At 39.6% G+C, this 27,254-nt stretch overlaps 2 protein-coding genes across 2 annotated transcripts; both read left to right on the forward strand.

The window, feature by feature from the left end:
• Positions 1-824: 824 nt before the first annotated feature.
• mfsd8 (major facilitator superfamily domain containing 8) lies at positions 825-11,545 on the forward strand. Its single transcript, XM_084042457.1, has 12 exons — positions 825-1,128; positions 1,644-1,729; positions 2,655-2,698; positions 3,614-3,854; positions 4,572-4,685; positions 6,556-6,700; positions 6,803-6,861; positions 6,977-7,085; positions 7,189-7,323; positions 7,442-7,545; positions 8,492-8,718; positions 9,516-11,545. Exons 1-12 carry the CDS (start codon positions 1,070-1,072, stop codon positions 9,720-9,722), a joined length of 1,530 nt encoding a protein of 509 aa, XP_083898583.1. The 5' UTR covers positions 825-1,069; the 3' UTR covers positions 9,723-11,545.
• A 2,938-nt stretch (positions 11,546-14,483) lies between these two features.
• Positions 14,484-27,254, forward strand: LOC311034574 (uncharacterized protein). The gene is made up of 18 exons (XM_084042453.1): positions 14,484-14,665; positions 14,868-14,890; positions 19,102-19,156; positions 19,392-19,558; positions 19,676-19,822; positions 19,948-20,019; positions 20,597-20,782; positions 20,902-21,111; positions 21,557-21,629; positions 21,732-21,822; positions 21,942-22,083; positions 22,535-22,639; positions 23,295-23,394; positions 24,012-24,264; positions 24,352-24,426; positions 24,930-25,032; positions 25,665-25,774; positions 26,211-27,254. Exons 1-18 carry the CDS (start codon positions 14,641-14,643, stop codon positions 26,332-26,334), a joined length of 2,061 nt encoding a protein of 686 aa, XP_083898579.1. The 5' UTR covers positions 14,484-14,640; the 3' UTR covers positions 26,335-27,254.

Consider the following 27,254-nt stretch of genomic DNA (forward strand, 5'->3'; position numbering starts at 1 on the left):
GCGAGCTTCAGCTAAACCAAATAAACCAAGTAAGAGAACAGGAACAGTGTTGCCATGTCTGCTTATTATAAGTGATTTTGGGCTTGTTTTTCTGTAAAGTTACTTGTAAATATTGGTAGTTGCGGGTTGTGTTTTTTTGGGCTTATTTCTAAAGTGTAGTTGCTTATTTGGTCTTGTTTCTAATGTTATTGAAACCATTGGTTCTCAAACATTTTCATGTCAAGGACCCCCCGCCTATGTAGGCTACTTAATTGGCCTGTTGGCCACAGATCTGGCCACAGATCTGAAAATATTTTGTGCCAGACAGGAATCCCCTTACAACATTTGAGTTGATACCCAAGAAAGCACTATGGCTTGTTTCCATTGGGGTTCTTTGTACTCGATTCATCGAAACATTTAATGGCAGACAAATATACACTACTATGCAAAAACATCATACGTGTATTTCAAATGTTTCAAAAACATTTATTTCTCAAGATTTGTCTTTGAAAATAGCAGATCTACACGCTCGTACAACGCGTCGTTCTCAATAGCCGATGCATAGATTTAAAGTGCTCATGTGGCCTAATTAAGTTGCTTCTTTTGGGTTTGATTTCCTAGACCTCGTTGCTTATTTCTCTCACAAAATCAGGCAACACTAAACAGGAAGTGTTTATAAATAGTGTAGTTGGTATTTTTTGGGGGGGACTCCCTCTTTCTTTGGTGTTTCGCCCAGATGGGCGTGGTTATGTCACTAAACTATGCCTAAAAACCACGCCTACCTGGTCGAAACACCAACGAAAGGAGGCTCTCCCTGTTTATCTCCTCACGTGAGTTGAGTGAGAGGTGTCTGTCTTCTCAAGTTCTCATCTGATCTGAAGCATTTCTGTGTCGCAGGCTTTGGATCTCTGCAGTTTCATGTTCCTCTGTGCTCTAGCAGTGTGGTATTAGGGGTCGTTTATTACTGCGTGAGATCTTTGCAGAGGGAAGTCTCTCTCAACATGGTGATCTAACAGACTCAATTTGAACTTGTACCTGGTTGTTTGTTTACCTCTGGATCAACAGCAGCAAACCTTTGACAACAACAACCATGTCTCAACTAGTGGACTCTGAGGAGAGCACACCGTTGCTCAAAGATGATGGAAGCAGGTGAATGCACACTTCATACACATTGATTGATTGTAGACATCAAGGTTTAGCTTTGGTGGGTTAAATGTTCACCAGCAAATGTGATCTCCAAGCGATTCTCCACAAATATAAATTGTAGGTACTGTAAGTGGTGGAAGGTAACTGTACAATTTTGAGGTATTTGTACTTTACTTGAGTATTTCAAATTTCCAATACTTTTACTTCTACTCCACTACATCTCAGATCCAAATATTGTACGTTTACTCCACTATATTTATTTGAAAACTTTAGTTACTTTGTAGATATTTGGATTATTATTACAAAACATACATAAGCACTTCAGCCCTATAGGCCAAGTACTTTTCAGTACTTTTACTTGACAAATATAATTTGTAGGTACTTTGTGTGAACTGCTTTAAGGCAACCATGCTTCCCTGTCATGCTGTGTAGAATCATGTTAGTTTATTAGCTACTTGTTGCCTGGAGAATCAATGAATGCTCAAGTCTTGCTTCTCTGTCTCCTCCCTTGTACACAGTAATGATGGATCACAGGATGATGAATACAAGAGCAGATGGAGGTCTATCAGAGTCATGTACTTTACCATGTTCCTCAGCAGCGTTGGTGAGGATGCCATTCTTGTCATACTATCCACACACATTTATATTCGAGACAGATGGCAGTGCCAGCCCGTTGAAAGAAAGACAAAAGTAAAATATGATGCATTGCACAGTGTGTCTGGATACAAGAAGAGTTGGCACTAAGGAAGAGTGGGCATCTCAATGTACAATTGGCTATTTTGTCCAAAATGTAAAAAAAAAAAAGATAGTTGAAAAAAGTAATGTAAAGCAGTGGTTCCCAAACCTTTTAGCTTGAGACCCAAAAGAGAAATGTGATGTCTCCCCGGGACCCAAACTAGTGAAAATAGCTGATCTACAAGCTCACAACATGTTGCGATGCGACGTGTTGTGAGCTTGTAGATCTGCTTCTTAAAAGTAGGGTTTTCCCTCTAATGATAATCAATGGATTTTTTTATTTTATGGAAAAATGTTTCATACTTGTTTTTAACTTATGAAAAAGTTAGATTTTTGGGGGGGAATTATTTAAAAATCGTTTGAGATGATAATAAAAATGTAGCAATCAAAAAATAAAGGGGATATTTACTCACAACCCATAGAAATTGGTCCGCGACCCAAACATGGGTCCCGAAACAGTGATGTAACGTATACATGACGTGACCATGCACGGTACATCATTATCAGACTTAAATGTATCCTTAAAATTCTTGTTTATGCCCAAAATGATTAGATCTACAAGTTTTGTAGGCATTGTAGAAATGTTAAACCTTAATTGTGGAATGTTCAAGCGTGTTCTAATGATATATATACTTTACATTATAATTAAGACCATTTTCAAAATAGACCATTTTACATCAAGGTGCCCACTCTTCCTGTTACTGTGTGCCTTACCCTTCATCATAGGCATGTTGTAGTAGTGCATGATTCTCGTCTTGATGAAGCATTTGTCATTTATATCCCATGTGCGTTAGGTTTCAGTATTGTCATCACATCACTATGGCCGTTTTTGCAACAGGTAAGCCCTCAAAACCTTTTCAATGCCTATAATGGGGTTGGCTGATAACGCTATTAAATGCAAATGAAGCTGCTAGTGCTAAGAATTTAACATGAAGGCAGTTTAATTTTATTATAAACTTGAAAAATGCGATGCTCTGAGCTCAGGCAGGGTTGCGTACCCAGACTACCCAGTACCAAGGGCCTGCACATTTTGGATGTCAGTCATAGCCAACTGGAATGGAATATGAAAAATATCACTTATACATATTGATCACATGACTCCAGAGTATTAGTAAAAAGTGTGTTTTGAAGAGAACACAAAATGGGCGGAAAATCTAGTGTGGCACAAATGACCACCGACTATATGGGGAGTTGCATCATGATCCAAGGAATCCAGGGCGAACAAAATGTGACCTACGGTTCAAGAGTTAAATCAACTGACCAAGATCAACTTAATATGAAAATTCAGAGAGATTGTTGGTTTCAAATGGACATTATTATTAGTTGTTCAGGTAGTACAAGGATGAGCTGTTGTGACAGTAGAGAGAGGCTTAATATCTGAGTTTGTGAGCTATTCCTTTTTATTAATGGTTCTTACATGGTGGGACTAATGGAGTATGTTCAACTGATTGCTTTTATAGACTATAGAGGAGAGATTTATATTTCCGGCCTATGTGATAATTTATTGGCATGGCATCATTTGAATATTCAGCCTAGTGGTTTTGCTGGAACTGTTTTCATTCATATGTTTGGATCTGATGTTATTATCTGCACCTCTGAAAATTCCAAACATGGTACACAAAACAAATCAGATTACAGTAACAATTAAATATGTAATTTTGCAATACAAATAAATGTTAATGATGCTCGAAAGAAATCTACTGTAATCCATGCCTAATAATGCAGTGTTGTTCTGTTGTTTTTTGTGTTGTAGATCGATGATACTGCAACTGCCAGTTTCCTGGGCTGGGTGGTAGCGGCATATAGTCTGGGCCAAATGTTGGCGTCGCCAATATTCGGCCTCTGGTCCAATCACAGACCACACAGGGAGCCGCTGGCCTGCTCCATCTTCATCAATGTAGCAGCCAACATGTATTACGCCTACGTCTACCTGCCCACCACGGAAAACAAGTTTCACATGCTTATGGCCAGGGCGCTGGTGGGCTTTGGAGCAGGTATTACACTGGGGATATGCAGATAGATACTGACTGCTCTGTATTGTACACATGGCTCTGATGGGTGTATCCAAATACTAGGGGACAGAAGCCCTGAGCTGAGCATGCTCTACTGTCAATAGTTTCAGAGAAGGATAGACGGGTGCAGACTCTCAGTAGACAGTCTATAGAAACAGTCCGCACTTAGCCTGGTTCCAGACGAATCTGCCATTGCAAAGAAAAATTGCCCTCGGCAGATTAGGTCTGGCCCCCCTCAATAGAGATTGGATTTCTCTCCCACCGAAGTTGTGAGGGACCAATCAGGGCCCAGTATGCAAATATGGGGCGGGTTTATCACCAGATGCATTTTTTGAATTTGCCCCTCGGAAATGCAGGTTCCACACAGAGATTCCAGACTAATATCTACGCAGTGATATTAGTCTGGCCATGCAAGGCTAGTCCGCACTCACAAGTTGATTTTTCTTTTAATTTTATTATTTACCGCAGCAGCAGTTAAATTAAAAGAGTGCAGACTGTTTCTATAGACGCTGATGGATGTAGCCATAAATATTATTTATTATCTTTGACCTGTTTAATGTGATCATTTTTCATATTGATGTGACCATATCTTTGTGCACCTGTTTCATAATAGAAAAAATAAAATGTGGTCATAAGAAGATAATGATGCAGCCAATGATATGGTTGCCCTAACATGGCTGCTGTTGTTGGTCTTTACAGGCAATGTGGCTGTGGTGAGGTCTTATGTTGCTGGAGCAACGTCACTGAAGGAGAGGACCAGTGCCATGGCAAACATGAGTGCATGTCAAGCCCTTGGTTTCATTCTTGGGCCAGGTATGGAAGACTGTATTCACTGATAATGTATTTGTTTTTATAGTGTATATATTTTATTGGTGAAACATAGGTGGTACAGAGAACAAAGGTTGGTTATCAATATTAACATATCACCATGATTCTTTTTTTTACTTTTATGGGACATGACGAGACACAGACAGGACTGAAATTGACCAAGAACAACAAAAAACAAAAACAAACAAAACAAAATCGAAAACAGACAAAAGTTAAGTAGATTAAACAATAACCAAGATACAATGGGGCGGAGTTTACGTCAGGGTATTTGAGGTGCTCACCTCAGAGAAGGAGTATTTCTCTAGGATCAGTCTGGGTCAAGGGATGTGAGGGTGTTTATGAATGTGATAAGCGGTTGCCATCTACCATAAGAAGTGGCAATTGAGCCTCTTAGATAATGCCTCTGATAATACCTTTACTTGTGGCCATATTGCTATTCCTAAAACACACTGAAGCTACATTTGCAGGATATGACAAGAAAGGATTTTTGTAAAACAGTATACTGTTATGACCTGGCTCGTGGACCACAAAAAGGAGGAAGACACACGGCTGGTTTAAAAGTGTATAAAATGATATATTTATTTACAACATAAATTAACTCAAACCTATAACAAAGAATGGCATGGAGTGTGTTAATCAGTGGAATCAGTACTGTAAGCAATGTATGGATTTGTGGTAAATGTGTGTGGTGTTGAATGGTGCAAACCATAGACTAAACCAGGGGTCTTCAACGTTTTCAGGCCAAGGACCCCCTAGCTGAGAGAAAGATGAAGCAGGGACCCCCTCTATATTGTATAAAATTGTGTTTCAGATTTGACTTTTTTTGTTTACTTGGTCTGCTCTTTTTTCCCTCTACACCAAACACCTCTTTGCCAAAAAATAGCCGCGTTGTGAGCTTGCAGATCTGCTATTTTTTGGCTAAAGTTCTCCCCAGAAAAGGCATGCTAGGGTTCAAGTGGTTTAAGGTAAAAATCATATCACACAGAAGATTTGGCGGACCCCCTGTAGTAACTCTGAGGACCCCCTAGGGGTCCCGGACCCCCTGTTGAAGACCCCTGGACTAAACTAAAGAGGTCCAAATACTGCTGCCATCAGGGAAAGAGAGAGTAGGAATGATCAGTTGGGCTCCTTTTAAAGGTTGCTCCCAATCCCACCTGATTGGAACCCCCAATGCCCAGCCTGCAGGACCTGCAGGAAGACACACATACACAGAGGAATGCGCACACACACACACACACACACACACACACACACACACACACACACACACACACACACACACACACACACACACACACACACACACACACACACACACACACACAGACACAGACACAGACACACAGACACACACAGACACAGACACACACAGGCCCTGACAGGCCAGGCCAAAGGAGCTGTGACAATACTGCAATGTTAGAAAAAGGTGTGATTAAATGTAGGATGATTATCTATCTGTTAAAAACAGTATGTATTGCCATCTAACTTAGTCAGGTTAGCTAGCAAGCTAACAGCTATTTGGCTTACCTAACTGATTATAATACTTATTTTTAAGTGTGTAGATAGAGCTTGTTTTAAATGATAAAACTCTTTAATAACGTATTATCGTTAAGTGGGGAGTATCAAGATGGTGTTGTGCTGGCTTCCCAAATTATACCATCAATCCACAGTTTGTTACAGATCAGTGACTATAGTTTATTCTTGGTTATCTTTTTCTTATTCAGTCTGCTCTCTTTACTTGGCTCACACAGCCAAATAAAGAAATAACTAAACGGTCAAATACTTCAATTGTTCAAAGGTATGTATGTGGTATGATGATTTTCAAGTTGTACTGTATTATGTTTTATGACGTCAGCTCTGCAGGCAGGCCTGTCATTCATTGGTGAGACGGGTGTCACTGTGAAGATAATTGACCTGCGGCTCAACATGTACACTGCCCCGGCACTGCTGGCTGCTGCCCTTGGTATCATCAATATCCTGTTGGTTCTAACAGTGCTGAGGTACAGTAGGACTTTACCCAGAACATGTTAGGGCCTGCAAAAGTCTTTTTTTTATTGGAGGTCAAATATCATGCTTTCTGACCTGTTGATACTGCTCAACAGAGAGCACCGAGTGGATGACTATGGCAGACACGTCCGAGCCATCAACTACATGTCTGAAGGCATGTCCTGGCCATTTCTACACTTCTTTAGTTTGATTACCTTTTCTGTTTAAGGAATGATTCCATACTGTAACGTTTAACTGCATTGCTTCATGATTACTACATTGTCCTACAGATACAGTTGATGTTAGCCAAGAAACCATGGGAGACATTGACAAGATAGCGGTCCTAACTTCAAATATGCTTTTCTGCATCATCATGTTCATCTTTGCGGTTTTTGAAACGTATGTATTTCAAATCATGTTGTGCAATCACTATAATAGGCCCACGTGTGTCTTTTACCCCACTGGTTTGTATTTAATTAAAACACTTTTCATATTTCCCCAGAATCGCCACTCCACTGTCCATGGACATGTTTGCCTGGACAAGGAAACAGGCTGTGTTGTACAATGGCATCATACTCTCCTGCATTGGATTTGAATCTATCCTGGTTTTTCTAGCTGTGAAGGTAGCCTCTCTAAGGTATCTTTTTAACTTTTTATTCCATCATAGATGTGAGCAAACCAGTTAATGATAATGTGAGAATGTGGTCATCTTGCCAAGAGTTGGATTATCAAGGGCATTATTTGCTTCCCTGCAGGATTGGGGACCGTCCCGTGTTGTTAGGAGGCCTGGCCATCATATTATGTGGCTTCTTCATTCTACTTCCATGGGGAAACCACTATCCTAATATCCAGTGGGCAGGTACTGATTATGTTATGTGGTAAAGCTGACTTAAAGGAGTAGTTCACCCAAAAAATGACTTTTTTCTATCAATTACACACCCCACGAAGCCTTGAATACGTGGACATTTTTTTTCTTTTTGTCGCATTCCTAAGACTCTGCAAGTCTCCAAATGATTGGCTTAGGAATGTGACAAGACCAAAAGAATCTCCATGAATTCAAGGCTTCATTGGGTGTGTAATTGATATAAAATAAGTACTTTTTTGGGTGAAGTAAGAATCTGACTTATTGTCGGTGTAAGCGAGGCCATCTATCCCCTTCACAAGGCGCTACACCAGGGAAATGGATTGCTGCGGTGGAGCGCCACACCTACCATCACCGTCACCTACAGTCCCAGTACTTATTATGTCTTAGTTTCTCAAGCTGTGTTACACGTACATTGAGATGGCGGCGCCGGTGCCAGGGATTGAACACAGAAACCTTGCGATTCAAAGGCGAGTGCTCTACTGACTGAGATACCCGGCCACCATTGGAAAGTGATTTGGTTTTGAGATCAGTTCTCCTTTTTTTTTAAATATACAAACTAAGTGTGAAAATGTATCTTGTCTTCCTGGAATAAAGTTAGTTTCAAGTATTCTTTATTTGAGCGAATGACAATATTCAGAGTTACTCAACAGTTTCATGGAATAAAGTTAGTGCTTGCAGGATAATATTTGGTGGACTGCAGAAGCACTATTATGAACTGTACTCTACAAGTAGGGCTTGATTTGAACATGTTCAATGATGAACTAGCCTTACATTTAAAGTTTTTTTTTTAGTAGGGCCTTGGTTTTTTCTTGCTTTTTTGACTCGCCAAACTCGTTTATCATTCACTGGCTTTTAGAATGCCTCAGCCTTTTGCTTTTTGGGTAAGTGCTGAGCGTTGCACACAACCTTGACTGTGTGTGCTTATCTTTTGTAAATGCAGACCTCAAGAACAACTCTGTGGTGAATAATTCCTTGGACGCTGTGGTGGCTTCCAACAGCTCTTTGGAACCAACAGGCTGTCCAATAGAACAGACGTGGTGTCAGTACACCCCTGCTCTCCACCTGGCCCAATACATTACCTCTGGCATCCTCATTGGGGTGGGATACCCAGCCTGTAATGTTATGTCCTACACCCTATACTCGAAAATCCTTGGACCCACACCTCAGGTAAAAATCAGTTTTGAATGTGGAAATACTTCCTATTATAATTCTGTAAAATGGCCACCATGTAAATATAGTCCGCCTGGGCAAAGAAAGTGAACAAGTGAAGACTTTCTCTTCCCTCTAACAGCGAAGCACCCTATCTCACAGCTGTGAATGTGTACAACTGTATGTGTCAGGCTAAGGGTATGGCTGAAGAAGCATGTATGCTCAAGAAACCTTCTTTGATTAACTGAAAGGGGACGACGACATTCCAGCAGCTAAACCTACAGAATATATATCACGCTACCAAGAGGTTGAGGCTACTCTGCTGCTGTATTAAGGATTTGAATGCCAAGGAATGTCTTAAGATGACCAAACTTTTTTTCATTTTATGACTAAATTGGAATAAGCCCAGAAGGCTATTCAATCATTAACTTAACTACCAGCATAAATCCTAAAACATCTTTGTAGAATATATGTGTAGCTAAAAGTTTCAAACCTGATTGAATTTATACACATCACTCCATCTTTGACGTACTGGTATTCATAATATACATGTTTACTGACACACACACACACACACACACACACACACACACACACACACACACACTTTTCCAGTGAGTTATATTAACGGTGAGAATGTAAATTAATTTAAAATGAATATAATTTTAATTGTAATAATATGTATGATGATAAATGTAAAAGTAATAATAATTGGAAACCACCAGTTTTGTTTAGTTATGTTTACACAGCACAGCAGTGCAATGACGACTATCTTTTTCTTATGTGTCTTGTTGTTGTGTGTTGCATGTGTGCAGGGTGTTTACATGGGCTGGCTGACGGCCTCTGGCAGCGGGGCGAGGACACTGGGTCCGGTCTTTGTCTCCCAGGTGTACACTGTCCTGGGGCCGCGGTGGGCCTTCAGTCTCATATGTGGGATGGTGCTGGGAGGTATTCTACTCCTGGGCGCTCTTTATCACAGACTTGTACCCTTCTCTGTACGCCATGGGCGTATCATAGACTAACACATGGAGGTTTTTGAACTGGAGACCATCCTTCTTAGATGACACCTCAGCCCGTGTGCATAGTAAGATCCTCCATGTTAACCACCTAAACCCTACATACAGTACGTTGTTGACAGGGGTCTCCCAGAGCTCTACTAGGTCCGCTAGTATTTTTCTTTACATCAAATCTCTTCGTCGAAATGCTCACCCCAGAACAGGGACGCTGGGGTGTGGTTAATTCAACTCTGAGAGTGTACTCTCCGAGTTACAAATGGAGAAACTAACTGATGATTTTGCTGTGTTAACCAACGGTTGTTATTTACTTCATGATGTGGTAACTGTTATGAAATGCCTTTTTAGAGCTTGTAACTCAGGGTTGACATTTAAACTGTTTGATGTCAGCTATACTACAGCACTTTCACTCAGTAGAGAAGAAGCTACATCAAAGATATTCTACCAAAAAATGTAATATCCTTGACTAGTGTGTGTTGGACCAATAGCATTAAATGGATCATTTGAGTAGAGGTCGTCTGATATGGATTTTTCAGGGCCAATATCAATTCCAATATTTTGGAGAACTGGAAGGCTGATTGATTTACATTTGTATTGACAAATATGCATACATGAACATATATTTGTACATATCTGTCAAAAAGGATAAAATGCTTTAAAGTTCAAGAGCTTATAATATAAGCCCTTGAGCTTATATTACAGTTACAGTAACAGTTGATATATTATATCAATTCAACAGTGTTCTTTCTCTCTCTCAAAGATTCCGTTATTATATCTATTGTGGCATAGCAGTGGCGGCCATTTCGTGGTGCCACAAATAGAAAACCCATTCATTTTGCCCATAAAGTTTTCCGAAAATATTTTATTTTAACCTGGGAACCAAGCCAAACATTTGATTTTGTGTAAAAAAATATTTGAATATTTAATTATATCATATACTATATTTAATAAATACCCTTTTTTTTGCGTTTTTCAGATACTTTCTGACAGAATCAAATGCGTTATGGTCATGATTCACCAGGAGCCTGGATGGCTTGGTAATTACAAACAAAAACGTTGCCATATTTGGAAGCTTTACCCACCCATCCTGATATGGTACAAAATGCAAATATTGGCCTGATTTATCAGTCAATCCGATATATCGGACAACTCTAATTATGAATTGCTGAATAAGGTTTGTTACTGTATATTGTAACTCTTACCAAACGTGTTTTATTACAGCATTGTTGGTTTTAAAACTGAATTAATTTCACTGTGTGACTGCACAGTATTTTTTATATATATAGACCTATGTGATGAAGTTCTCAGAATGTCCTTACAGTATAACTAGCACACAGGTGTGGAACTCACTGGATGCAAATGTGTGCACATCAACAAACTTTAATCTTTTAACTTTGTATTGCTGAAAATGTACTCATTACTGATTGTTTGATTAGTTAAATGGGGCTCAATGAGACTGCACTGAACAAATGACTGTCAGGTAACAGTTTTAAGCTGTACGTATTTAAAAAAAAAATGTAATTTATGTCAAGAGTCACAAGAAATGTGACTTTGTTGACCGAAATGGGATTGTGTTTTTGTCGTGTAGCCTATGTATATTTCAAGTCAAAGTATCCGAGTTCAGGTACTATCTGTTTTCCTCTTCAACAACTCTTAATATGTATTTCCCATTTTTATTTCTATTAACACTTGCCTGGGGTTATTTAAAGCTCCTCCAAGGACTTCCACACTTAAAATAAAAAACCTTCAAAGTGATGCTAACATATTTTCTTTGAATATCATTAAGCAGACATTATTTCTGAGTTGGAAAAAAATAAATTTCCTTAACCCTCTGGCATTTTGTTTTGAAATAACATTTTTGTTCATGGGTGTGGCATGGCCGAATTAATGGTAGGCTACTTTAAAAATGCTGCATTTCTGTCTGACATACTTTTTCAAAGAACAAAGGCCAGCCGAGTGCTTAGAGTTCACATATTAAATACAATAAATTGCCTCTAGTCTTGCCATGTAGTAGCCCTGTCATCATATTAAGGCTTTTTAACTAAGTCCTTGCTCGAATTGCTAATTGATAAGGTTCAGGAAATGAAATTGTGACGAAAGGACCTCACTTTTAACTAAGTCCTTGCTCGAGTGTGCTTAAGTTTGCCCATTTGATGAGACCATTCTTCATACTTATGATGCATTTGTTTCCCCTTGTGCCTTATTAATTGCCAATTAATAAGGTGCAGGAATAGAAAATGTGACGAGACCTCACTCATATCGTTGGTTGAGGCTAGATTGACCAGCATAACTGTGTTACTACTTAGCACTCAGTAGGAACAGTAATGGGTATGAGGAACTATGTTCTCCCTGAGGTCCAGCCCAGCACCCATGACAGCCCATGAGTGATTGACAGACTAGGTCTCCAACTAAGCATGACTTACTAGAACATGGAAGACACACACCACACACACATCTACAGGGCATTACATTCTATTGGCTAAAACTAGAGTTGGAGTTCATAGCTGTGTTTCAAAGGCGTCACAGTGACGCTACATCAGTCATTTTAGTTGGGGAAGTTGGGCAGTGGTGGAAAAAGTACTCAAATGTTTTACTTAAGTAAAAGTATCAATACTGCAATGTAGAAGTACTCTGTTACAAGTAAAAGTCCGGAATTAAAAAATTACTTGAATAAAAGTACAAAAGTATTGGTATCACAATGTACTTAAAGTACCAAAATACTAAAATGTTTGAAAATGGCAGATATACAAGCTCTGCTGCGACGCGTTGTCAGCTTGTAGATCGGCTATTTTCAAATAGCCTAGGTATAAAATAGGGCTGAAGTGGTTAATGTATGTTTCATAATATTATCATTTATATCTGAAAAGTAACTAGTAACTAAAGTTTTCAAATAATTGTAGTGGAGTAAAAGTATAATATTTGCCTCTGAGATGTAGTGGAGTAGAAGTAAAAGTACTGAAAATTGGAAATACTCAAGTAAAGTACAAAGACCTCAAAATTGTACTTAAGCACAGTACTTGAGTAAATGTACTTAGTTACTTTCCACCACTGATTGTAGTTGGGGAAGTTGGGTAACTATACAGCAGTGCACGTTCAGGGTTTGGCTGCCTTCAGAAATGGCCGTTTCTGGAGAAGTGTGAAGTGAAGTCGAACGGATGAACAGTTCTGGAGATGTGCGAGGGACAGACACGGATATTAGAAATTCCTGGAATTTATATAGGGGCTCAGGCTGTCTATCTAGCCATGACTCTAGCCCTCAAGTATTTTTGGAAGTTCTCAGGAGCCAAATTCCAAAACTCAAATTCTCCAGATAGGTGATTGGTGACATTCTTCTTAGCCAAATTCCAATACTCAAATTTCTCTCTTCCAGCATGAAGGTGAAATGTGTGGCATCGTAAATCACTGCTGTTTGTTTATTAACAGAATTTGTGGGACTTATTTGTGTAGGTTATAGTACATCTTATCCCAATAAGACTTGTTGGATATAGACCATAGAGTTAAAGATGTAGACTCATTATACCGTAGTTAAAGACCCACTCTGCCAGACATTGTGTTTTTGGAGCTTAACCATATGGGTGAAACATAACCTACCTGACCTGGCGGAGACCTGTGCTCCGAGGAGCACTTTTTCTAGTTACTTATATGTTACTTTTTTATACTTAATACTTTGGGTCAACTCCTGTTTGACTTGACTAATACTTATTATTTGTTTATTTGATTGTTGTTGCTATTTATGTATTTATTTATTATTATTATTATACAGAACCCTGATCCCTGAATTTTTCCTTTTTTTCTCTCTCATATTTCTTATTTGGCTGTAAGCTGATTGTATAACGTTCTGTGTGTCTGTCTCTTATATCAGGGGTCTTCAACTGGGGGTCCGGGACCCCTAGGGGGTCCTCAGAGTTACTACAGGGGGTCTGCCAAATCTTTGTGTGATATATATTTTTTTACCTTAATCTGAAACACAATTTCATATAATCTAGAGCGGGTCCCTGCTTCATCTCTCTCTCAGTTAGGGGGTCCTTGGCCTGAAAACGTTGAAGACCCCTGTCTTATATGTCATCATGATTTGTGTGCGTGGGGATCTCATTTTAAACAAGCTTTATAGTGCCTTATGAGCCTTCCAGTTTAGTAGACCTTGTATAGGCTCTATTCACAGCAGCCATATTATGAAGACATTCACAGGTGTTACCAATGATACTAATGAAGGCTCTGTTCCATTTAAGTCTAGCACAGTGGTTTCCACGACCCCCATAACTCTGAGAGTGTACAAATGTAAGGGTCCATTTGGTTCCATTTGTACACTCTCAGAGTTACACACCTGTAAGGGGCCATTTGGAAGCCCATGAGGGTCCCTGGACCCCAACTGTAGACCCACTGGTGTAACAGAGTGTTTCCAGTGAGCCAACATGCACAATATCAGCACCCTGACTCTGTTTGACCAGAATGGAACAGAGAGCCTTCATTAGTAAAGTATCATTGGTAACTAACACTTGTGAATGTCTTCATAATATGGCTACTGTGAATAGAGCCTATAGTGAATCTTTACTTCCATGTACTGTTTTTCTCATGTCTTACTAAATAAAGTACATCAAGAGGGCCCCTGGTCCAGACTCCACCAACAGTAGGTGGTGGACGCTGGATGTTACTCGCCTAAATCACAAGTAGAAGAAGTCACGCCTAAAGCGCATGCGTAAAACAAAAAGGCTGCCGAACAACTTTCTGAGCTCAGCTGAACTCTCAACTCTGGTCTGGAGGAGAGAGACAGAGCGCGCGCCGTGGCGACGGAACAGAACAGTGCGTGGAGAAAAAAGTTCAAAGCCAACCGACCGAATGTTTGCGTTTAAATAAAGAAGTTTGATAATAAGCGGAACTTCAGCGTGTTTTAAAAACCCGAGCAGGAGGCCGCAAACACCTTTTAAACATGTCGAGATATAGAGAGCGTACAGGTGGGTCAAATGTTGATGTTTGTTTGCCTCCTACCAAAAGTTTGTAGCTAACGTGGCTAAAGGGCTATGGCTAACTTGTTGTGGGGTTTTTCCAGGGGAGAAAAAAAATGTTTTGTTTATGACGTGTACGTTATTATAACGTGCGTTCTTTAGTCATATTCCACATTATAACTATGTTTTTATCATTTGTTTTGCTTTCCAGAATATGCAAACGTCCGCATGGTCGTAAGTATAATTATTCATGTTAAACCGTAGCTATTATCTGAGATTGTTTGTTTTGATAAGAAGTTGTGAACAGTGTTGCCATTTTGAGAGAAATAAGCAACCAGGTGTAGGGAAACAAGCGCAGAACAAGCGACTATTAGGCCACATGAGCACTTTTAACCTTTATGGATCGGCATGAACGCGTTGTGAGCTTGTATATCTGCTATTTGCAAAAACTCTTGCAATTAAACTTAGATTTAAAAAAAAATGATTGAAGAAAAACATTCTAACAACACAAACACTGTGGCACAAAAGATTTTCATGAAAATATTTGAGAACCACTGGTTTAAAATAATAATAAAAAATGTTGTCCAACATGTCAACGTGGACATGTCAACATGTCCAAATGTTGGAAGCAAGCCTAAATAAGCAAGTACAGGTTAAAAACCAGCCCCAAAAAAAAGCAACCCACAACTACCAATATTTACAAGCAACTTTGCAGAAAAACAAGCTCAAAGTAGCTTATAATAAGCGGACACGGCAACACTGGTTGTGAACAAGGAAGTGGCAGCAGAACGATCCATTTGCTCCACATAACATTTAGTATGAGCATAGGGATCGTCATTTTAATCAGTGGTGGAAGAAGTACTCACATTTTTTAATTAAGTAAAAGTACTGGAAAGTAGAAATTCTCTGTTACAAGTAAAAGTCCTGAATTCCAAATGAGTGAAAGTACAAAAGTATTGGTGTCAAAATGTACTTAAAGTACCAAAAGTAGAAAGTAGTCACTATGCAGAATGCCCCGTTTCACAAGTTTTCAAATGCATAAAATGTTTTAAAAATGTATTTTGAAAATGGCAGATATACAAGCTCACAATGCTTCGTTATGTGATGCTTTGTGAGCATGTAGATAAGCTATTTTCAAAATGGTGTGTGTGTGTGTGTATGTATAGAGATAGATGTATATAGAGATAGATATAGAGATAGATATATAGATGGGACTGAAGTGGGTAATGTATGTTATCAGAGAAGATTGTGTGCACATCCCACGCCTGCATTTAGGCCAGGTGCTGGACATCAAGGGAAGAATCAAGGATAAGAAGAAGAAAGTCTGCACACTGTTATCAAGCTCCAAAAAAACCTCACTTTTTATTTATGCAACGTTTTGACCTTCTAGGTCTTCATCAGGCAAAGTGTGCGGACTTTCTTCTCCTTATCCTTAATGTAATGTTATCAAAATCTACAAGGTAACTAAAATGTTCAAATAATTGTAGTGGAGTAAAAATATAATATTTGCCTCTGAGATGTAGTGGAGTAGAAGTAAAAGTACAGAAAATTGGAAATACTCCAGTAAAGTAAAAATACCCCAAAATTGTTCTTAAGTACAGTACTTGAGTACATGTACTTAAGTTACTTTACACCACTGTTAATGACCCATTGTACACACTGTGTGTGTATATGTTTTTTTCAGTGCTCTCTCCTGATTGGCTTAAATGTTGTCACCTACCTGAAAATGTACTATACTCTGTTTACTAAAGAGCTGGAGAGACCCCTGAGACGAACAAACGCTCTGTAGCAATGATTACTATCAGAATATAGTACTTTAACCTTTTTAACTAAAAAAAATATCACTTACCCTTTGATTTATAGTTAATCGTATGACAGTGCCGCCTCCCAAATAGAAAAGACCTACAAGTTGTCGATGCGGACGCGTCGTCAGCTTGTAGATCAGTTCTTTTTTTTGATCAGCACGCATCGCTGTCACATGTCAGAATGTGCATAGACTGGGATCAAATGGCTTTGCAGGTTCTAGATCCAATGTAGAGCGGATACGGAAACGTGTGCGTGGGACCGTGGGTACAAATTACACGGCATATACAGTAGGTGGCCTTAAATGTGGATCTGAGCAGTAAATAGAAACCAGGCTTTCCACAGGTGCTGCTGAAAGCCTGGCGATGCTTGGTGAAAACTCAGGTAGCAGCATTGTGTTTGAGATGATGGATCAAGTGATATCTTTTTCTATCCTTTCGCAGACTATAAGTATTGACATACAGGTGCCTGCAAATCTTATGAACTGTTCATTTTGCAAGCTCCTCTTGAGCCTCAATAAGGAGCCAAATCTACACAAGAAGCACCTTGTTTGCACCTCAACACACTCGCCTTGACGTCGTTTCCCTTCCCCTATACACATGCAAGGTCCTTATGCCACTGACTGTACTGAGTACTGTAGCTAAAATGAATATCCATGTAGCAGGTATCATGGTTTGATAGTTATCTTGCCTTGTTTGCTTATGTGTAAAGGAAATTGGACATGGGTAATGGAGATCAGATTATCTCTGAGCAAGGGTGCTGGCTGTCTCTTTAATTTTGTGCTTATGGACTAGAGTATGTGATGGATTAGAAACTGTTTACTTTTTATTGTTACTTAAGTTGGGTGTTATAAACTTGAGAGGTGCAGAGTAAATTATGGTGAAACAAAGGGAAGTGAAGCGGTGCAACACTAAGGCCAAATTGATTATATAATGACACTTCAAACCCCTTGACCTTCATCAGCTGTTAATTGTTGTTCTAAGCCCAGTATAATGGTGTAGACTCTAACCCCAGTGCCCGTGAAACAGGGCTACCTGGGCATGATGTAAGCGCAAATATTGTCAATCGGTCTTGGTTAAAAATGACACTTTTATTACATAAACAAATGCAGACAAAGTAGATTCTGTCAAACATATTTTTACTTGCCCCGTGCAACTGGGTGTAAAATGTCTTATTTGTCTTCCAGTTTAGAGTGTCTTGGCACCAGTTTAGCGTGTTTTGCCATTTTCTATTGCAAGCAGTGTTGTCCCTCTTCCATAACTAACTAAAACCAAAACCTGGTCGAACAGCCTCTGGCTTCAGTTGACTTGTAGTCTTCAGCGTACCAGTTTGCCACAATCCAATAGATATAGTCAAATAATGCACACACATGCCTGGAAGTAATGGATGGGTGGGTCACCTTTCGCCCCTGGAGCAATATTGCATGCACATTAGTATTTTACTTTACTCAATATTGCATGCTAATGATTTTACCATTACTATATAGATCAATGGATACATTTACATGGGTAAAACTATGCACTGCACTTGGGCATCACCCCCAATTCACTAAATTCACTTATCCGTCTATAGATTTTAGAAGATGTCCTCATATTTCAAGATGCTGGACTCAAGGCTCAGCTCAGACTCAGATGAAGGCATTATCAGCCAGTGAATGAGCGTGATAATCGCTCATGACTGTGCTCTATAGGGGTACACGGAAATGTGAAATTTAATTAGCTTGCTAACATTAGCTGAGGAAATTTATCAAAGGTAGCGTGCCTGTCTTGGGGAATGTCGCTGCTAATGATTCTGGTATTATGCCATTGTTTTGAATGACAAACAAAGGCTAGAAAAGACCAAAACAAGTGACTGAATATTCAGACAGGTTGGGTGTTGTAGTTACTTAAGGGCTCACCACCGCACACAGTGGGGAATGCTTTTACTCGTATGAACAACATTTGTCGGTGAGAACTTGTTCACTGCGAAAAACAAAAAGCCCAGACTACCAGGATTTCGAGATTTTCGTACCTTTTCAAGTAGTCACAGAATATTTATCTCCAGTATGATCGATCCCCTGATGGTTGTTAATCACGGAGGGTTTCACTATGCTTCCGTGAAAAGAAAATGTCATCGTGATTCCCGTTCGCTTGTTATACCCAGTTGAAAATGGCATGTTTCGCTCAAAAATACATAGTAAAACACAGTAACAGAGATTCAGAATATTTCCCTAATATTTTAACCAGGAAGTGAATGGAGCAGTAAATCTTTGGATCGTGTTATCTCCTGGTTAAGAGATGTCAAAAGACGTCATTGGCGGTGTGGGCTTACAAAAACAGCCGTCATTGAATGAGTTAATGTTGGAAATGGTGCATTTCAGTTAACTACGCAGCACTAGTACAGTGTTTACTAGTGTACTGCTATATATTACTGGTTGCACTATGGAAATCGGTAATATATTAATAATAAATGCAACAATCGCTAGATAAATCATAAACACAGGAAGTAAAGACTCACTCACTGTATATACTCAGATTTTATTTATATATATTCAGATTCCATTAATGTATAGAAGTACGGATGTATTGATGGAACAGAACACTGATTTTAAGGTTCATTATGAGATCCTTCTGGCTTTTTGAACTCTCTTTCTCCCTTTCTAGCATTTGGATGTGTTGGAATTACGGGCTCCTGGACGACAGACAATGACAGTTATAGGTAAGAACACATAATTATTTTGATACAGTTTGGAGTATAAACAAGGGAATTCTTGTACCATTTGTTGCCACGATGCACATTGTAAGGACTTACACGGTACATAATATGTTGGTTATAATGGATCTGAACTGGCAGCCAAAGTTTCTATTCTTTTCTGGAGGCTTTTTCTTTGATCTCGCGTGTGTGCTTCAGTGCACGGTATTGATGCTAAAGCACTTTCTGTTCCATCTCAAAGGTATGGATGTACAAAATGGTCTCGGCCTCCCCAGTGATTTCTGCTTCCCCGGGCTTCCTTCACATCTTAATAGAAGAGTAATGGAGAATTGTCTGACATATCCCGGCTACACTGACGCTGAGCCTCCATTGCGTCGCTTATCAGAAGAACCTGTTGAGATTGTGAATGTGAGGTCAAATTTAGTTTGCCATGTTAAGTCAGTTGATTTTCTTCTATTGGTTCTGCTTTTGTCAAACCTTTGGACTCTGTGTAATGTGTGTTGTTTAACTCCACCCCACTTTTAGTATGAACGTACTTCAGCTGCAAACAGAGCAACCAGGATAATAGAAGCGGAGGAATTAAAGAAACAACGAGCAGCTAGAGCAGACAAGTTAATAGAGGAGGAGGAGAAAAGCAAAAAAAAGGCTGTGAAGAAGAAAGTTAAAAAACAGGTGACTTTTTGTTCTTAATCTTCTAATGCCCCCCCATCCTGTCAGCAGGGCATTTGCAATAATAACCCAAACATTAGATTGTGTGAAAGTACAGTTGTCTCACTCCTGTTATTGTCTTTAAACAGAAACAAAGGGAGAGAAAACGGTGGGAGAAGTTGGAGAAAGAAGAACCGAATACAAAAAATAATAATGTAAAGGCAAGTATCGCTTTTTGTATGGAGCGCCAACTGGCAACTTACAGTCAGACAAGGGGAGAGAGGGGGGGTGGGATTATCACCTGACGTGTCCTTCACACAGCTTGTAAATCGATAGAGATGGAAAGTTCATCTCCGTGCAGACATTGCTTGTGTGCTCTGCCACACAGGGGGTCAGGGACCCAATGTTAATCAAGAGGACTAATTTTGTATTTTGTTGCATGTGCTGGTATTTTTTTATACCGCATTTTGTGCGTACACATTATCCATGATCTGCGTTTTGTGCACATATATCATAGTTTTCCCCCTGTTTTTAAAAGGTTCTATAGAGTTGGTGCTTTTGGTTTGGGTGCCCCCTGCAGGCCGCACCCAGGCGGCACTGCAATGCACGGCATGTGGACTTAGATAGCTCTGGTGGCCTACAAAATGTTGCATTATTCAGTGATATTTGGGGTGGCGAGCAGCTACAGCTCGTAGTGTTCAAATTATGCCATTATACCAGGCTAGTGGGTAGCACAGTGGCAATGAAGTTGACCGTCATAATTTCACATGTCATAATTTCACTTTGTCTAATTGACAGGTAACAGACGGCTCGCAGCAGTCTAAAGGGGGAGAAAGCAAAGGCGTAAATGGAAATCTTCGCAAAGACGATGCCAATTCCAGTAAAGACCAGCTCAGCATATCAGAAAGTCTGGAGGAATCACTTTACTTCACTGCCAGTGATGAGGACAGTGAACAGGAGGACAGTGACTCGGGAACCTCTGAGGTATTATTACTTTATTGACACCAGAGACAATTGCAGCTCATCCTTCATGAAACAATAAATCATCTTTATTTTAGCTGTAAACATATGTATGTTATACGTGTGTATCTGTCTTTCTTCAGGAATGGGATATGAGCTGCAGTTTTGTGAGTAAAGCTGCTCTCATTGCCAAACGTAAATTGGAGCAAAAGGAGAAGGATAAAAAGAAGAACCCAGTTAAAGAAGAAACTCAACTCTCCAAAGAAACTCAACCGCCCAAAGAAACTCAACCACACAAAGACACTGAACCGCCCAAAGAACAATCTAATGAAGTACAGAACCATATAAAACAGGTGGGGTAAATTATTTGAATATTGACGTCTACTAGGCATTAGGGATGGCATTTGGACCTTTTTTGGTAAACGTTAAACCTGAACTGTGGGCGGTTAACCATGGTTAACCATGGTGTGGGCGGATAACCATGGTTAACCATGGTTACCACGGTTAACCGTGGTGTGGTTAACTGTCTGACGTCATATCAATAAATAAAGCTGCATTCCTATGTGTGGACAGTTCAAATAATGCCTGACACATGTATTGTAACCATAGACCGTAACAAATATGGACAGCGTCACGCCATTGGTTTCTATAGACCGTAAATGAAGCCTATTTTGCAGCGGTTTCAAATCCGCCATCTTTCTATATCCGGTTGATAGCGGGTTGAAAATGCAGCATTTGTGTTGATTAGAACTAAGAGAGAAATGTGCCGTGGCTGATTGTATTGTCTTCCCTTAACAGAATACTCTTACTCTTGTCAGCCCAAGAAAGATGGGCTTTAAAGATAATATACAAACTAGCACAGAGTTTGCAGGTGAGATTCTTCCACCACTTGTGTTATTAATATATTAATCTTCATGTATAATTTTCATTGTATTTCCTGGACAACGTATTTACTTTTTTTTCTCCTTTTCAGTTCGTGGAAATAAATTTGCAAGCTCTGGAGAATTTGGTCTTGCGATCAATTATTTCACAGAAGCAATTAAGTTCAACCCTACAGAATACAAGTAGGTCACCACTAATTTGACCCATTACAGCTACTTTTCTTAAGTTTAAAATGGAGCTTCAACACTGTTTGTCACTTGCCCTTCATCAAACTGTAAGTAAATTATATTATGTGTTGTAGGCTGTTTGGCAACCGCTCCTTCTGTTTTGAAAAAATGCAAAAGTTTGAGAAATCGCTGACTGATGCAGAGGTGTCCCTTACTATGTGCCCTGGCTGGGTCAAAGGCCTTTACAGGAAGGGCAGGGCTTTGGCGGGTCTGAAGGTAAGCACTGTACCATTTATTGCTGGTATTTTATTTTTGATCATGCATATCATGCGGCTGAGATGTTTGTTGAGGTTCAGTAATCTGGCTCGAGATACCCCAGGTTGGAATGTCCCTGTCATGATGTCTTTGCAACACCAGTGCATGTCACACTGTCCGCAATAACACAATACACTGGACCATCATAAAACCACAACCCAAGGCCATGGAATTACTTACCGTCTGTCTCTAATCAATATCTGACATATAGTGCACTTTAGTAGTCAACAGGCAAGGTCTGTGGTGAGCCACATGGCTCAGCTATGCACATCTCTGGGTTGCCTTTGTTATCAAAAGCTTTGTCATTGGCTGCACATTCTTGTTGTGTCGTAAAGTTCAGAAGACTACAGTGTTGCTTCTTGACATAGGAGTTTTGTTTTTTGCCTTTAATGATGGCTTCCTGTCCCCACAGAGATATGAAGAAGCTGCCAAAGCCTTTAAAGAAGTTCTGAAGTTGGATAGCTCTTGTGTAGATGCGGCCCAGGAACTGATGCGCGTGCAAATAACACAACTAATGGTGAGCTACTGTGCTGATTCTGTTTCAGTTATGAGCAAGACACAGAAAATGGTTTTGGTCTTATCAGGAAGTCTTGAGATCAGAAATGTTTTTTTTGTGTTTTTGTTGGTCGAATTAGACAATGAATTGCAAGATTGATTATAAAAAAAAACGCAATATTTAGGCTATTAAGCAGAATTATTATTTTTTCTTCTGTCATAAGCTGTTTTTTACTCTAATACACAGACATGATGACATACCATAGTGAAATTAAAGAATGAAGTAGTAAAAGTAGTCTACATACAAAACATATTGAAGATGTCTTGTGGTTACTTTGTAGCATATACTTGTACTATAATTACTTGACAACTTACCCGCTTGTTGGGTGACTAGATTTCATGGCGTTTACTCTGACCTTGCACATTGTATTGTTATTCACTGTGGATTTAAGAGTATGCTAAATGTCTGAAATTGTAATTGTAAGCGGATTTATTCCAAGTGGCTACAAGTATATTTAAAGTCATATTTACAGGTGATGTTTTAAAATTATTTGTGCATAGAAGCTGACAAATGCTAAGGATGGAGAACATTTTGAACAGGACGCCTGGTGTCATAGAATTCGTTGTCCATGCTCATGTGAAGTTGCTCATCTGTGGATCCTGTGCTGCCGTTTCAGGGGTACGGCTTCACTCGGGAGCAGAGCTCGAATGCCTTAATAATTCATGGGACTGTAGATAAAGCGCTAGAGGTGCTGTCAGAGTTACATTGGAGACCAGGTAAGTCTTTGCATGTCGCTGCTATTACTCTTGAGAGTTCTATGCAGATGCTGCATTGCTTAAAAGGAAATAAAAGTACTCGTTTGAGGTTCACTTGCATTTTCTTTATACATTTTCAATAATTACTAGTTGGGCTGTAATGGTGCGCAAAAATCATGGCTGTTTCTGAAGGCCAGTCACTTACATGGCTGCAAACCATACGTCCACATGTTTGCTTGATACCTCAACTGACTGGACTCGCCTGTCTCTGATAACGTTAACCCATTAAGACCTGGAACGCATCTATGTCACTTTAGATTTCTTTGGCTATTCAAAAATTGCAGATATACAAGCTCATAGCGCGGCACCGAGTGCCGCGCTATGAGCTTGTAGATCTGCTATTTTTGAAAACTCGTAGATTCTTTTCTGTTTTGGGGGGGGAATTTTTTTTAGACGTGACCTCAGGTCTTAATGGGTTAAACCAGTTTTAGTTGAAACAAGAATTGCTTGGTTTACGATGCAGATTTCAGATGCATACCTTTACACCCACAGAATTGCTTAAGATTCAGAATAATTGCAGCAGAAGAGAGTGTGCTTACCTATTGTACCTAAGTGACACAACACGTCATTGTGTTTAGGAGCCATTAATAACGGGAGCCATCCTAGTCCTCCTCTCCCACCAGCCGAGACGAAGAATATCACCAGAGTCTCTCCAGTTCCTTTAGCTGCCACAAGCCCCCGTCCCCCTCCTCCATCCCAGGAGGAACCCAAACAGTCCATGAGCAACACACCCTTGGGCCCAGTCCATAATAAGCCAAATGTCCAGACTCGGCCCAATCCTAATCCTGTTGTAAAGAAAGGCGCAGTAGATGACCAACGTAAACCAGAACCGTGAGTTATTTTTTTATATTAAAGTAAAAAATGTATGTTGATGCCCAAGTACCTTTTTTTTTTTTAAATTACTGTTCTCCTTGACAGGGAACTATTTCCAATTTGGGTGGGGAACGTGGGCAAGGACGTGACAGAGGAAATGGTGATGGATTTATTCAGCCGGTAAGAAACGTCACTACATGTGATAATACCACTACCCTTAAAGGGATATTGCGTTACTAGCTGTGTCAAAGAACTGTTCAGTGTTCTTGACAGCTTTGTTATTCAAGCACTGAATGTATTGTCACTTAAAGTTGCTATTTTATTATTTTAAGCTCTATTCTGATAGTAATTCTTGTTCAGTAATGGGGGGCCTCCCCACCTGTCCAGCTCTTTAGTAAGCAGAAAATACATTTGTGTATTGTGTATATTTCACTTGTTTATCCTGTATGCTTTCTCTCTACCTGAATGGAAGAAATTGGTATCCTGACTTTTCTCTTAGCTAAAAAGCTGGAGAGACGGGGAGTCCCCTGTTACTGAACAAACACTTATGACTATGGAATTAATGGTGCTATTTACCACTTATTTTAACAAGTGAAATGGTGGGGGGAAAATGTAACCGTATCTACATGAAATTGTTGAATTTATTGTTTACAAATTGACATCGACATACCACTCTCTTGCAGCGCCGGAGTCGTCTACAGTGTTAAGTGCCTGAATTACAAACGATGTGCCTTTGTCAATTTCGTCCACCCAAACAGCTGTAAAGGAGCAATCCAACAGTTTGATGTAAGTACAACATGGAGAGGAGGGTGATTGGATGGATTGGTAGGCTATAGGTTTGAACCCCAGTGTCTTGAATAAGGCAAGTATGCTGCCTTGGTGAAAGTAATGTTCCAGCCTGGGGGAAAATAAAACGATTAAACAACTAATTAACAAAAACAACTAGGTCTGCATTCCTCAGGACAACTCCTGTACTAAGTAAAGTGTCATAAGATATGGTAAATGCGATTAGGTAGGAAGTAGCCACAAAATTGCTTTCTGGTACAAACATATTGTAGAAACTTAAATGGGAGGGTATACCTAGTTTAACTTTGAATATGATAATTGCTTGACCCATAGATCTACATTGATCTCTGTGTAGAAATGTAGGTGTCATAGCAGCGCTGTTTGTGTGAAAAACAGGTCAGAGTAAGAGTTGAGAGCTATAACTAAGCTGTGAATGAATCATTGCGTCTGACAAGATCTTGAGTGAACGCAGTGTATGTGCTATTTGTATGTGCCATCTGGTTGTGCAGTCTTGGCTATTAATGGCACACATTTACACAGGAATAATTAGGACTGTACCGAGTGTAATGACTCGTTTCTCCTCCCTGTCTCTCCCTACTTCTCTTCATGACCATGTGTTTGTGTTTCTGCAGGGCTATGAGCTGATGGGCATAACTATTTGTGTGCGATACCCAGACAGGACCCCGCGTGACATGGGCATATCCAAAACGGCCTGCACCGCTGGCATCCAAGATGATTCCAAGTGAGTCACCTACAACTGGCCATGTTTTTAAATAAACTTTCCCCCTTGTGCAAAGTGATCAGCTCTGATGAACTAAGAAATTGTGATAATGATCGGCCTGCACAGTTGTGGCTTAAAAAAGCACCATTACAAAAAACTGCTTGATTTAAACTATGGACGTAGTTTAAATCGTAATGTAGTGCATCTAGCGTAATGTAGTGCATCACCAATACTTGACGGAGTAAATTGAAAAATATGGCACACATACAGTAGAACGGCATCAAATGTACTGTTTCCACTGTCGGGTTTGATGCATTTATCACACTTTCACTATCATCTGCAGAATTTGGTCTGAACTGTGTCCCACGTTGAGCCAAGTAATTAAAATGGACTGTTATTGAATGTACTTCCTTTCCAAACCAGAAAAACCTGCTTAATCGGCACTCTGTTGTTTCAGCAAAAGGGAGTGTTACTTCTGGAGGAATATTGGTTGCAACCGGAGAGGTACCTGCAACTACAGACACATCGAGGAGAACTACCGCATTGACTTTGGCAAGAAGAGAACCACCCTGGAAGAGTGACCCAAGATCTGAGTTATGATTTATCATCTTCAATAAAAGCAGCATCACCAATACTAACCAGTGCAGAGTATTAGCGTTACAGAATTTTAAGCCCTTCACGTTCCCTTAAATATGTTTCTCAAGGGCGAAACGCAGGAATTTCTGCCAGAGCTATTTTATTGAATATCTTATCAAAGACGGAAGAAGTCTTCGAGATATAATTTTATGTTGATGCCCAAAATGCAAAAGTTAACTTTATTGTAGGGTTTGCTTAATTTGACAGGAATGAAAAGCCCGTACCACTAACGAAGTGTCTTTATAAGTGGATAAAGACTAGCAGGGTACAGGCGTGTCCACTAAATAGATTCCCATCCACATCGTGAATTTTTAGATTCTAAAACAACTCTGCATGTCAAAAGATTAGCATGGCTTAGAAAAAAATAACTATCGATTCCCCATCTGTTAAGATACGATAGTGGTCAAATGTAAAACTTCAGAAAATTAGGCCAGGTATCTGTACCCACATGACCTGTGCATCTATACTCAATATTTGTATCCATCTCTATTTCATTAGATTTAGCATACTTGGGATGTACGTTTCCGCTTTTTTGCTCTTCATAAACCTTGAATGACAGTTCCATATTTTAAAATCGACAGTGTTCACACAGTATTTCTGTTTGCATCTATATAGTTTCCTTTATGTTCTAGTCAAGATTACATCGCTCGTTGTTTGAGTGTTTTATTGGGGTCTGTTTTATAGCATGGAGTAAAACAAGTTCATAGCCATACAATACAAAAATTTGTTTTGGCAAAATATTCTCCTTGTATACATTTTGGCATAAAGAAAAGTCATTTGGACTTTGTTTAACAATCAACTTTTTCTTTTTCCTTTTTTTTTTTTTTACCTGGGCAGCAGTGTTCTGACATTAAAGACATTTTAA

This window comes from Gymnoscopelus microlampas, assembly GCF_963454915.1.
Source record: "Gymnoscopelus microlampas genome assembly, chromosome: 19".
Lineage (NCBI taxonomy): Eukaryota > Metazoa > Chordata > Actinopteri > Myctophiformes > Myctophidae > Gymnoscopelus > Gymnoscopelus microlampas.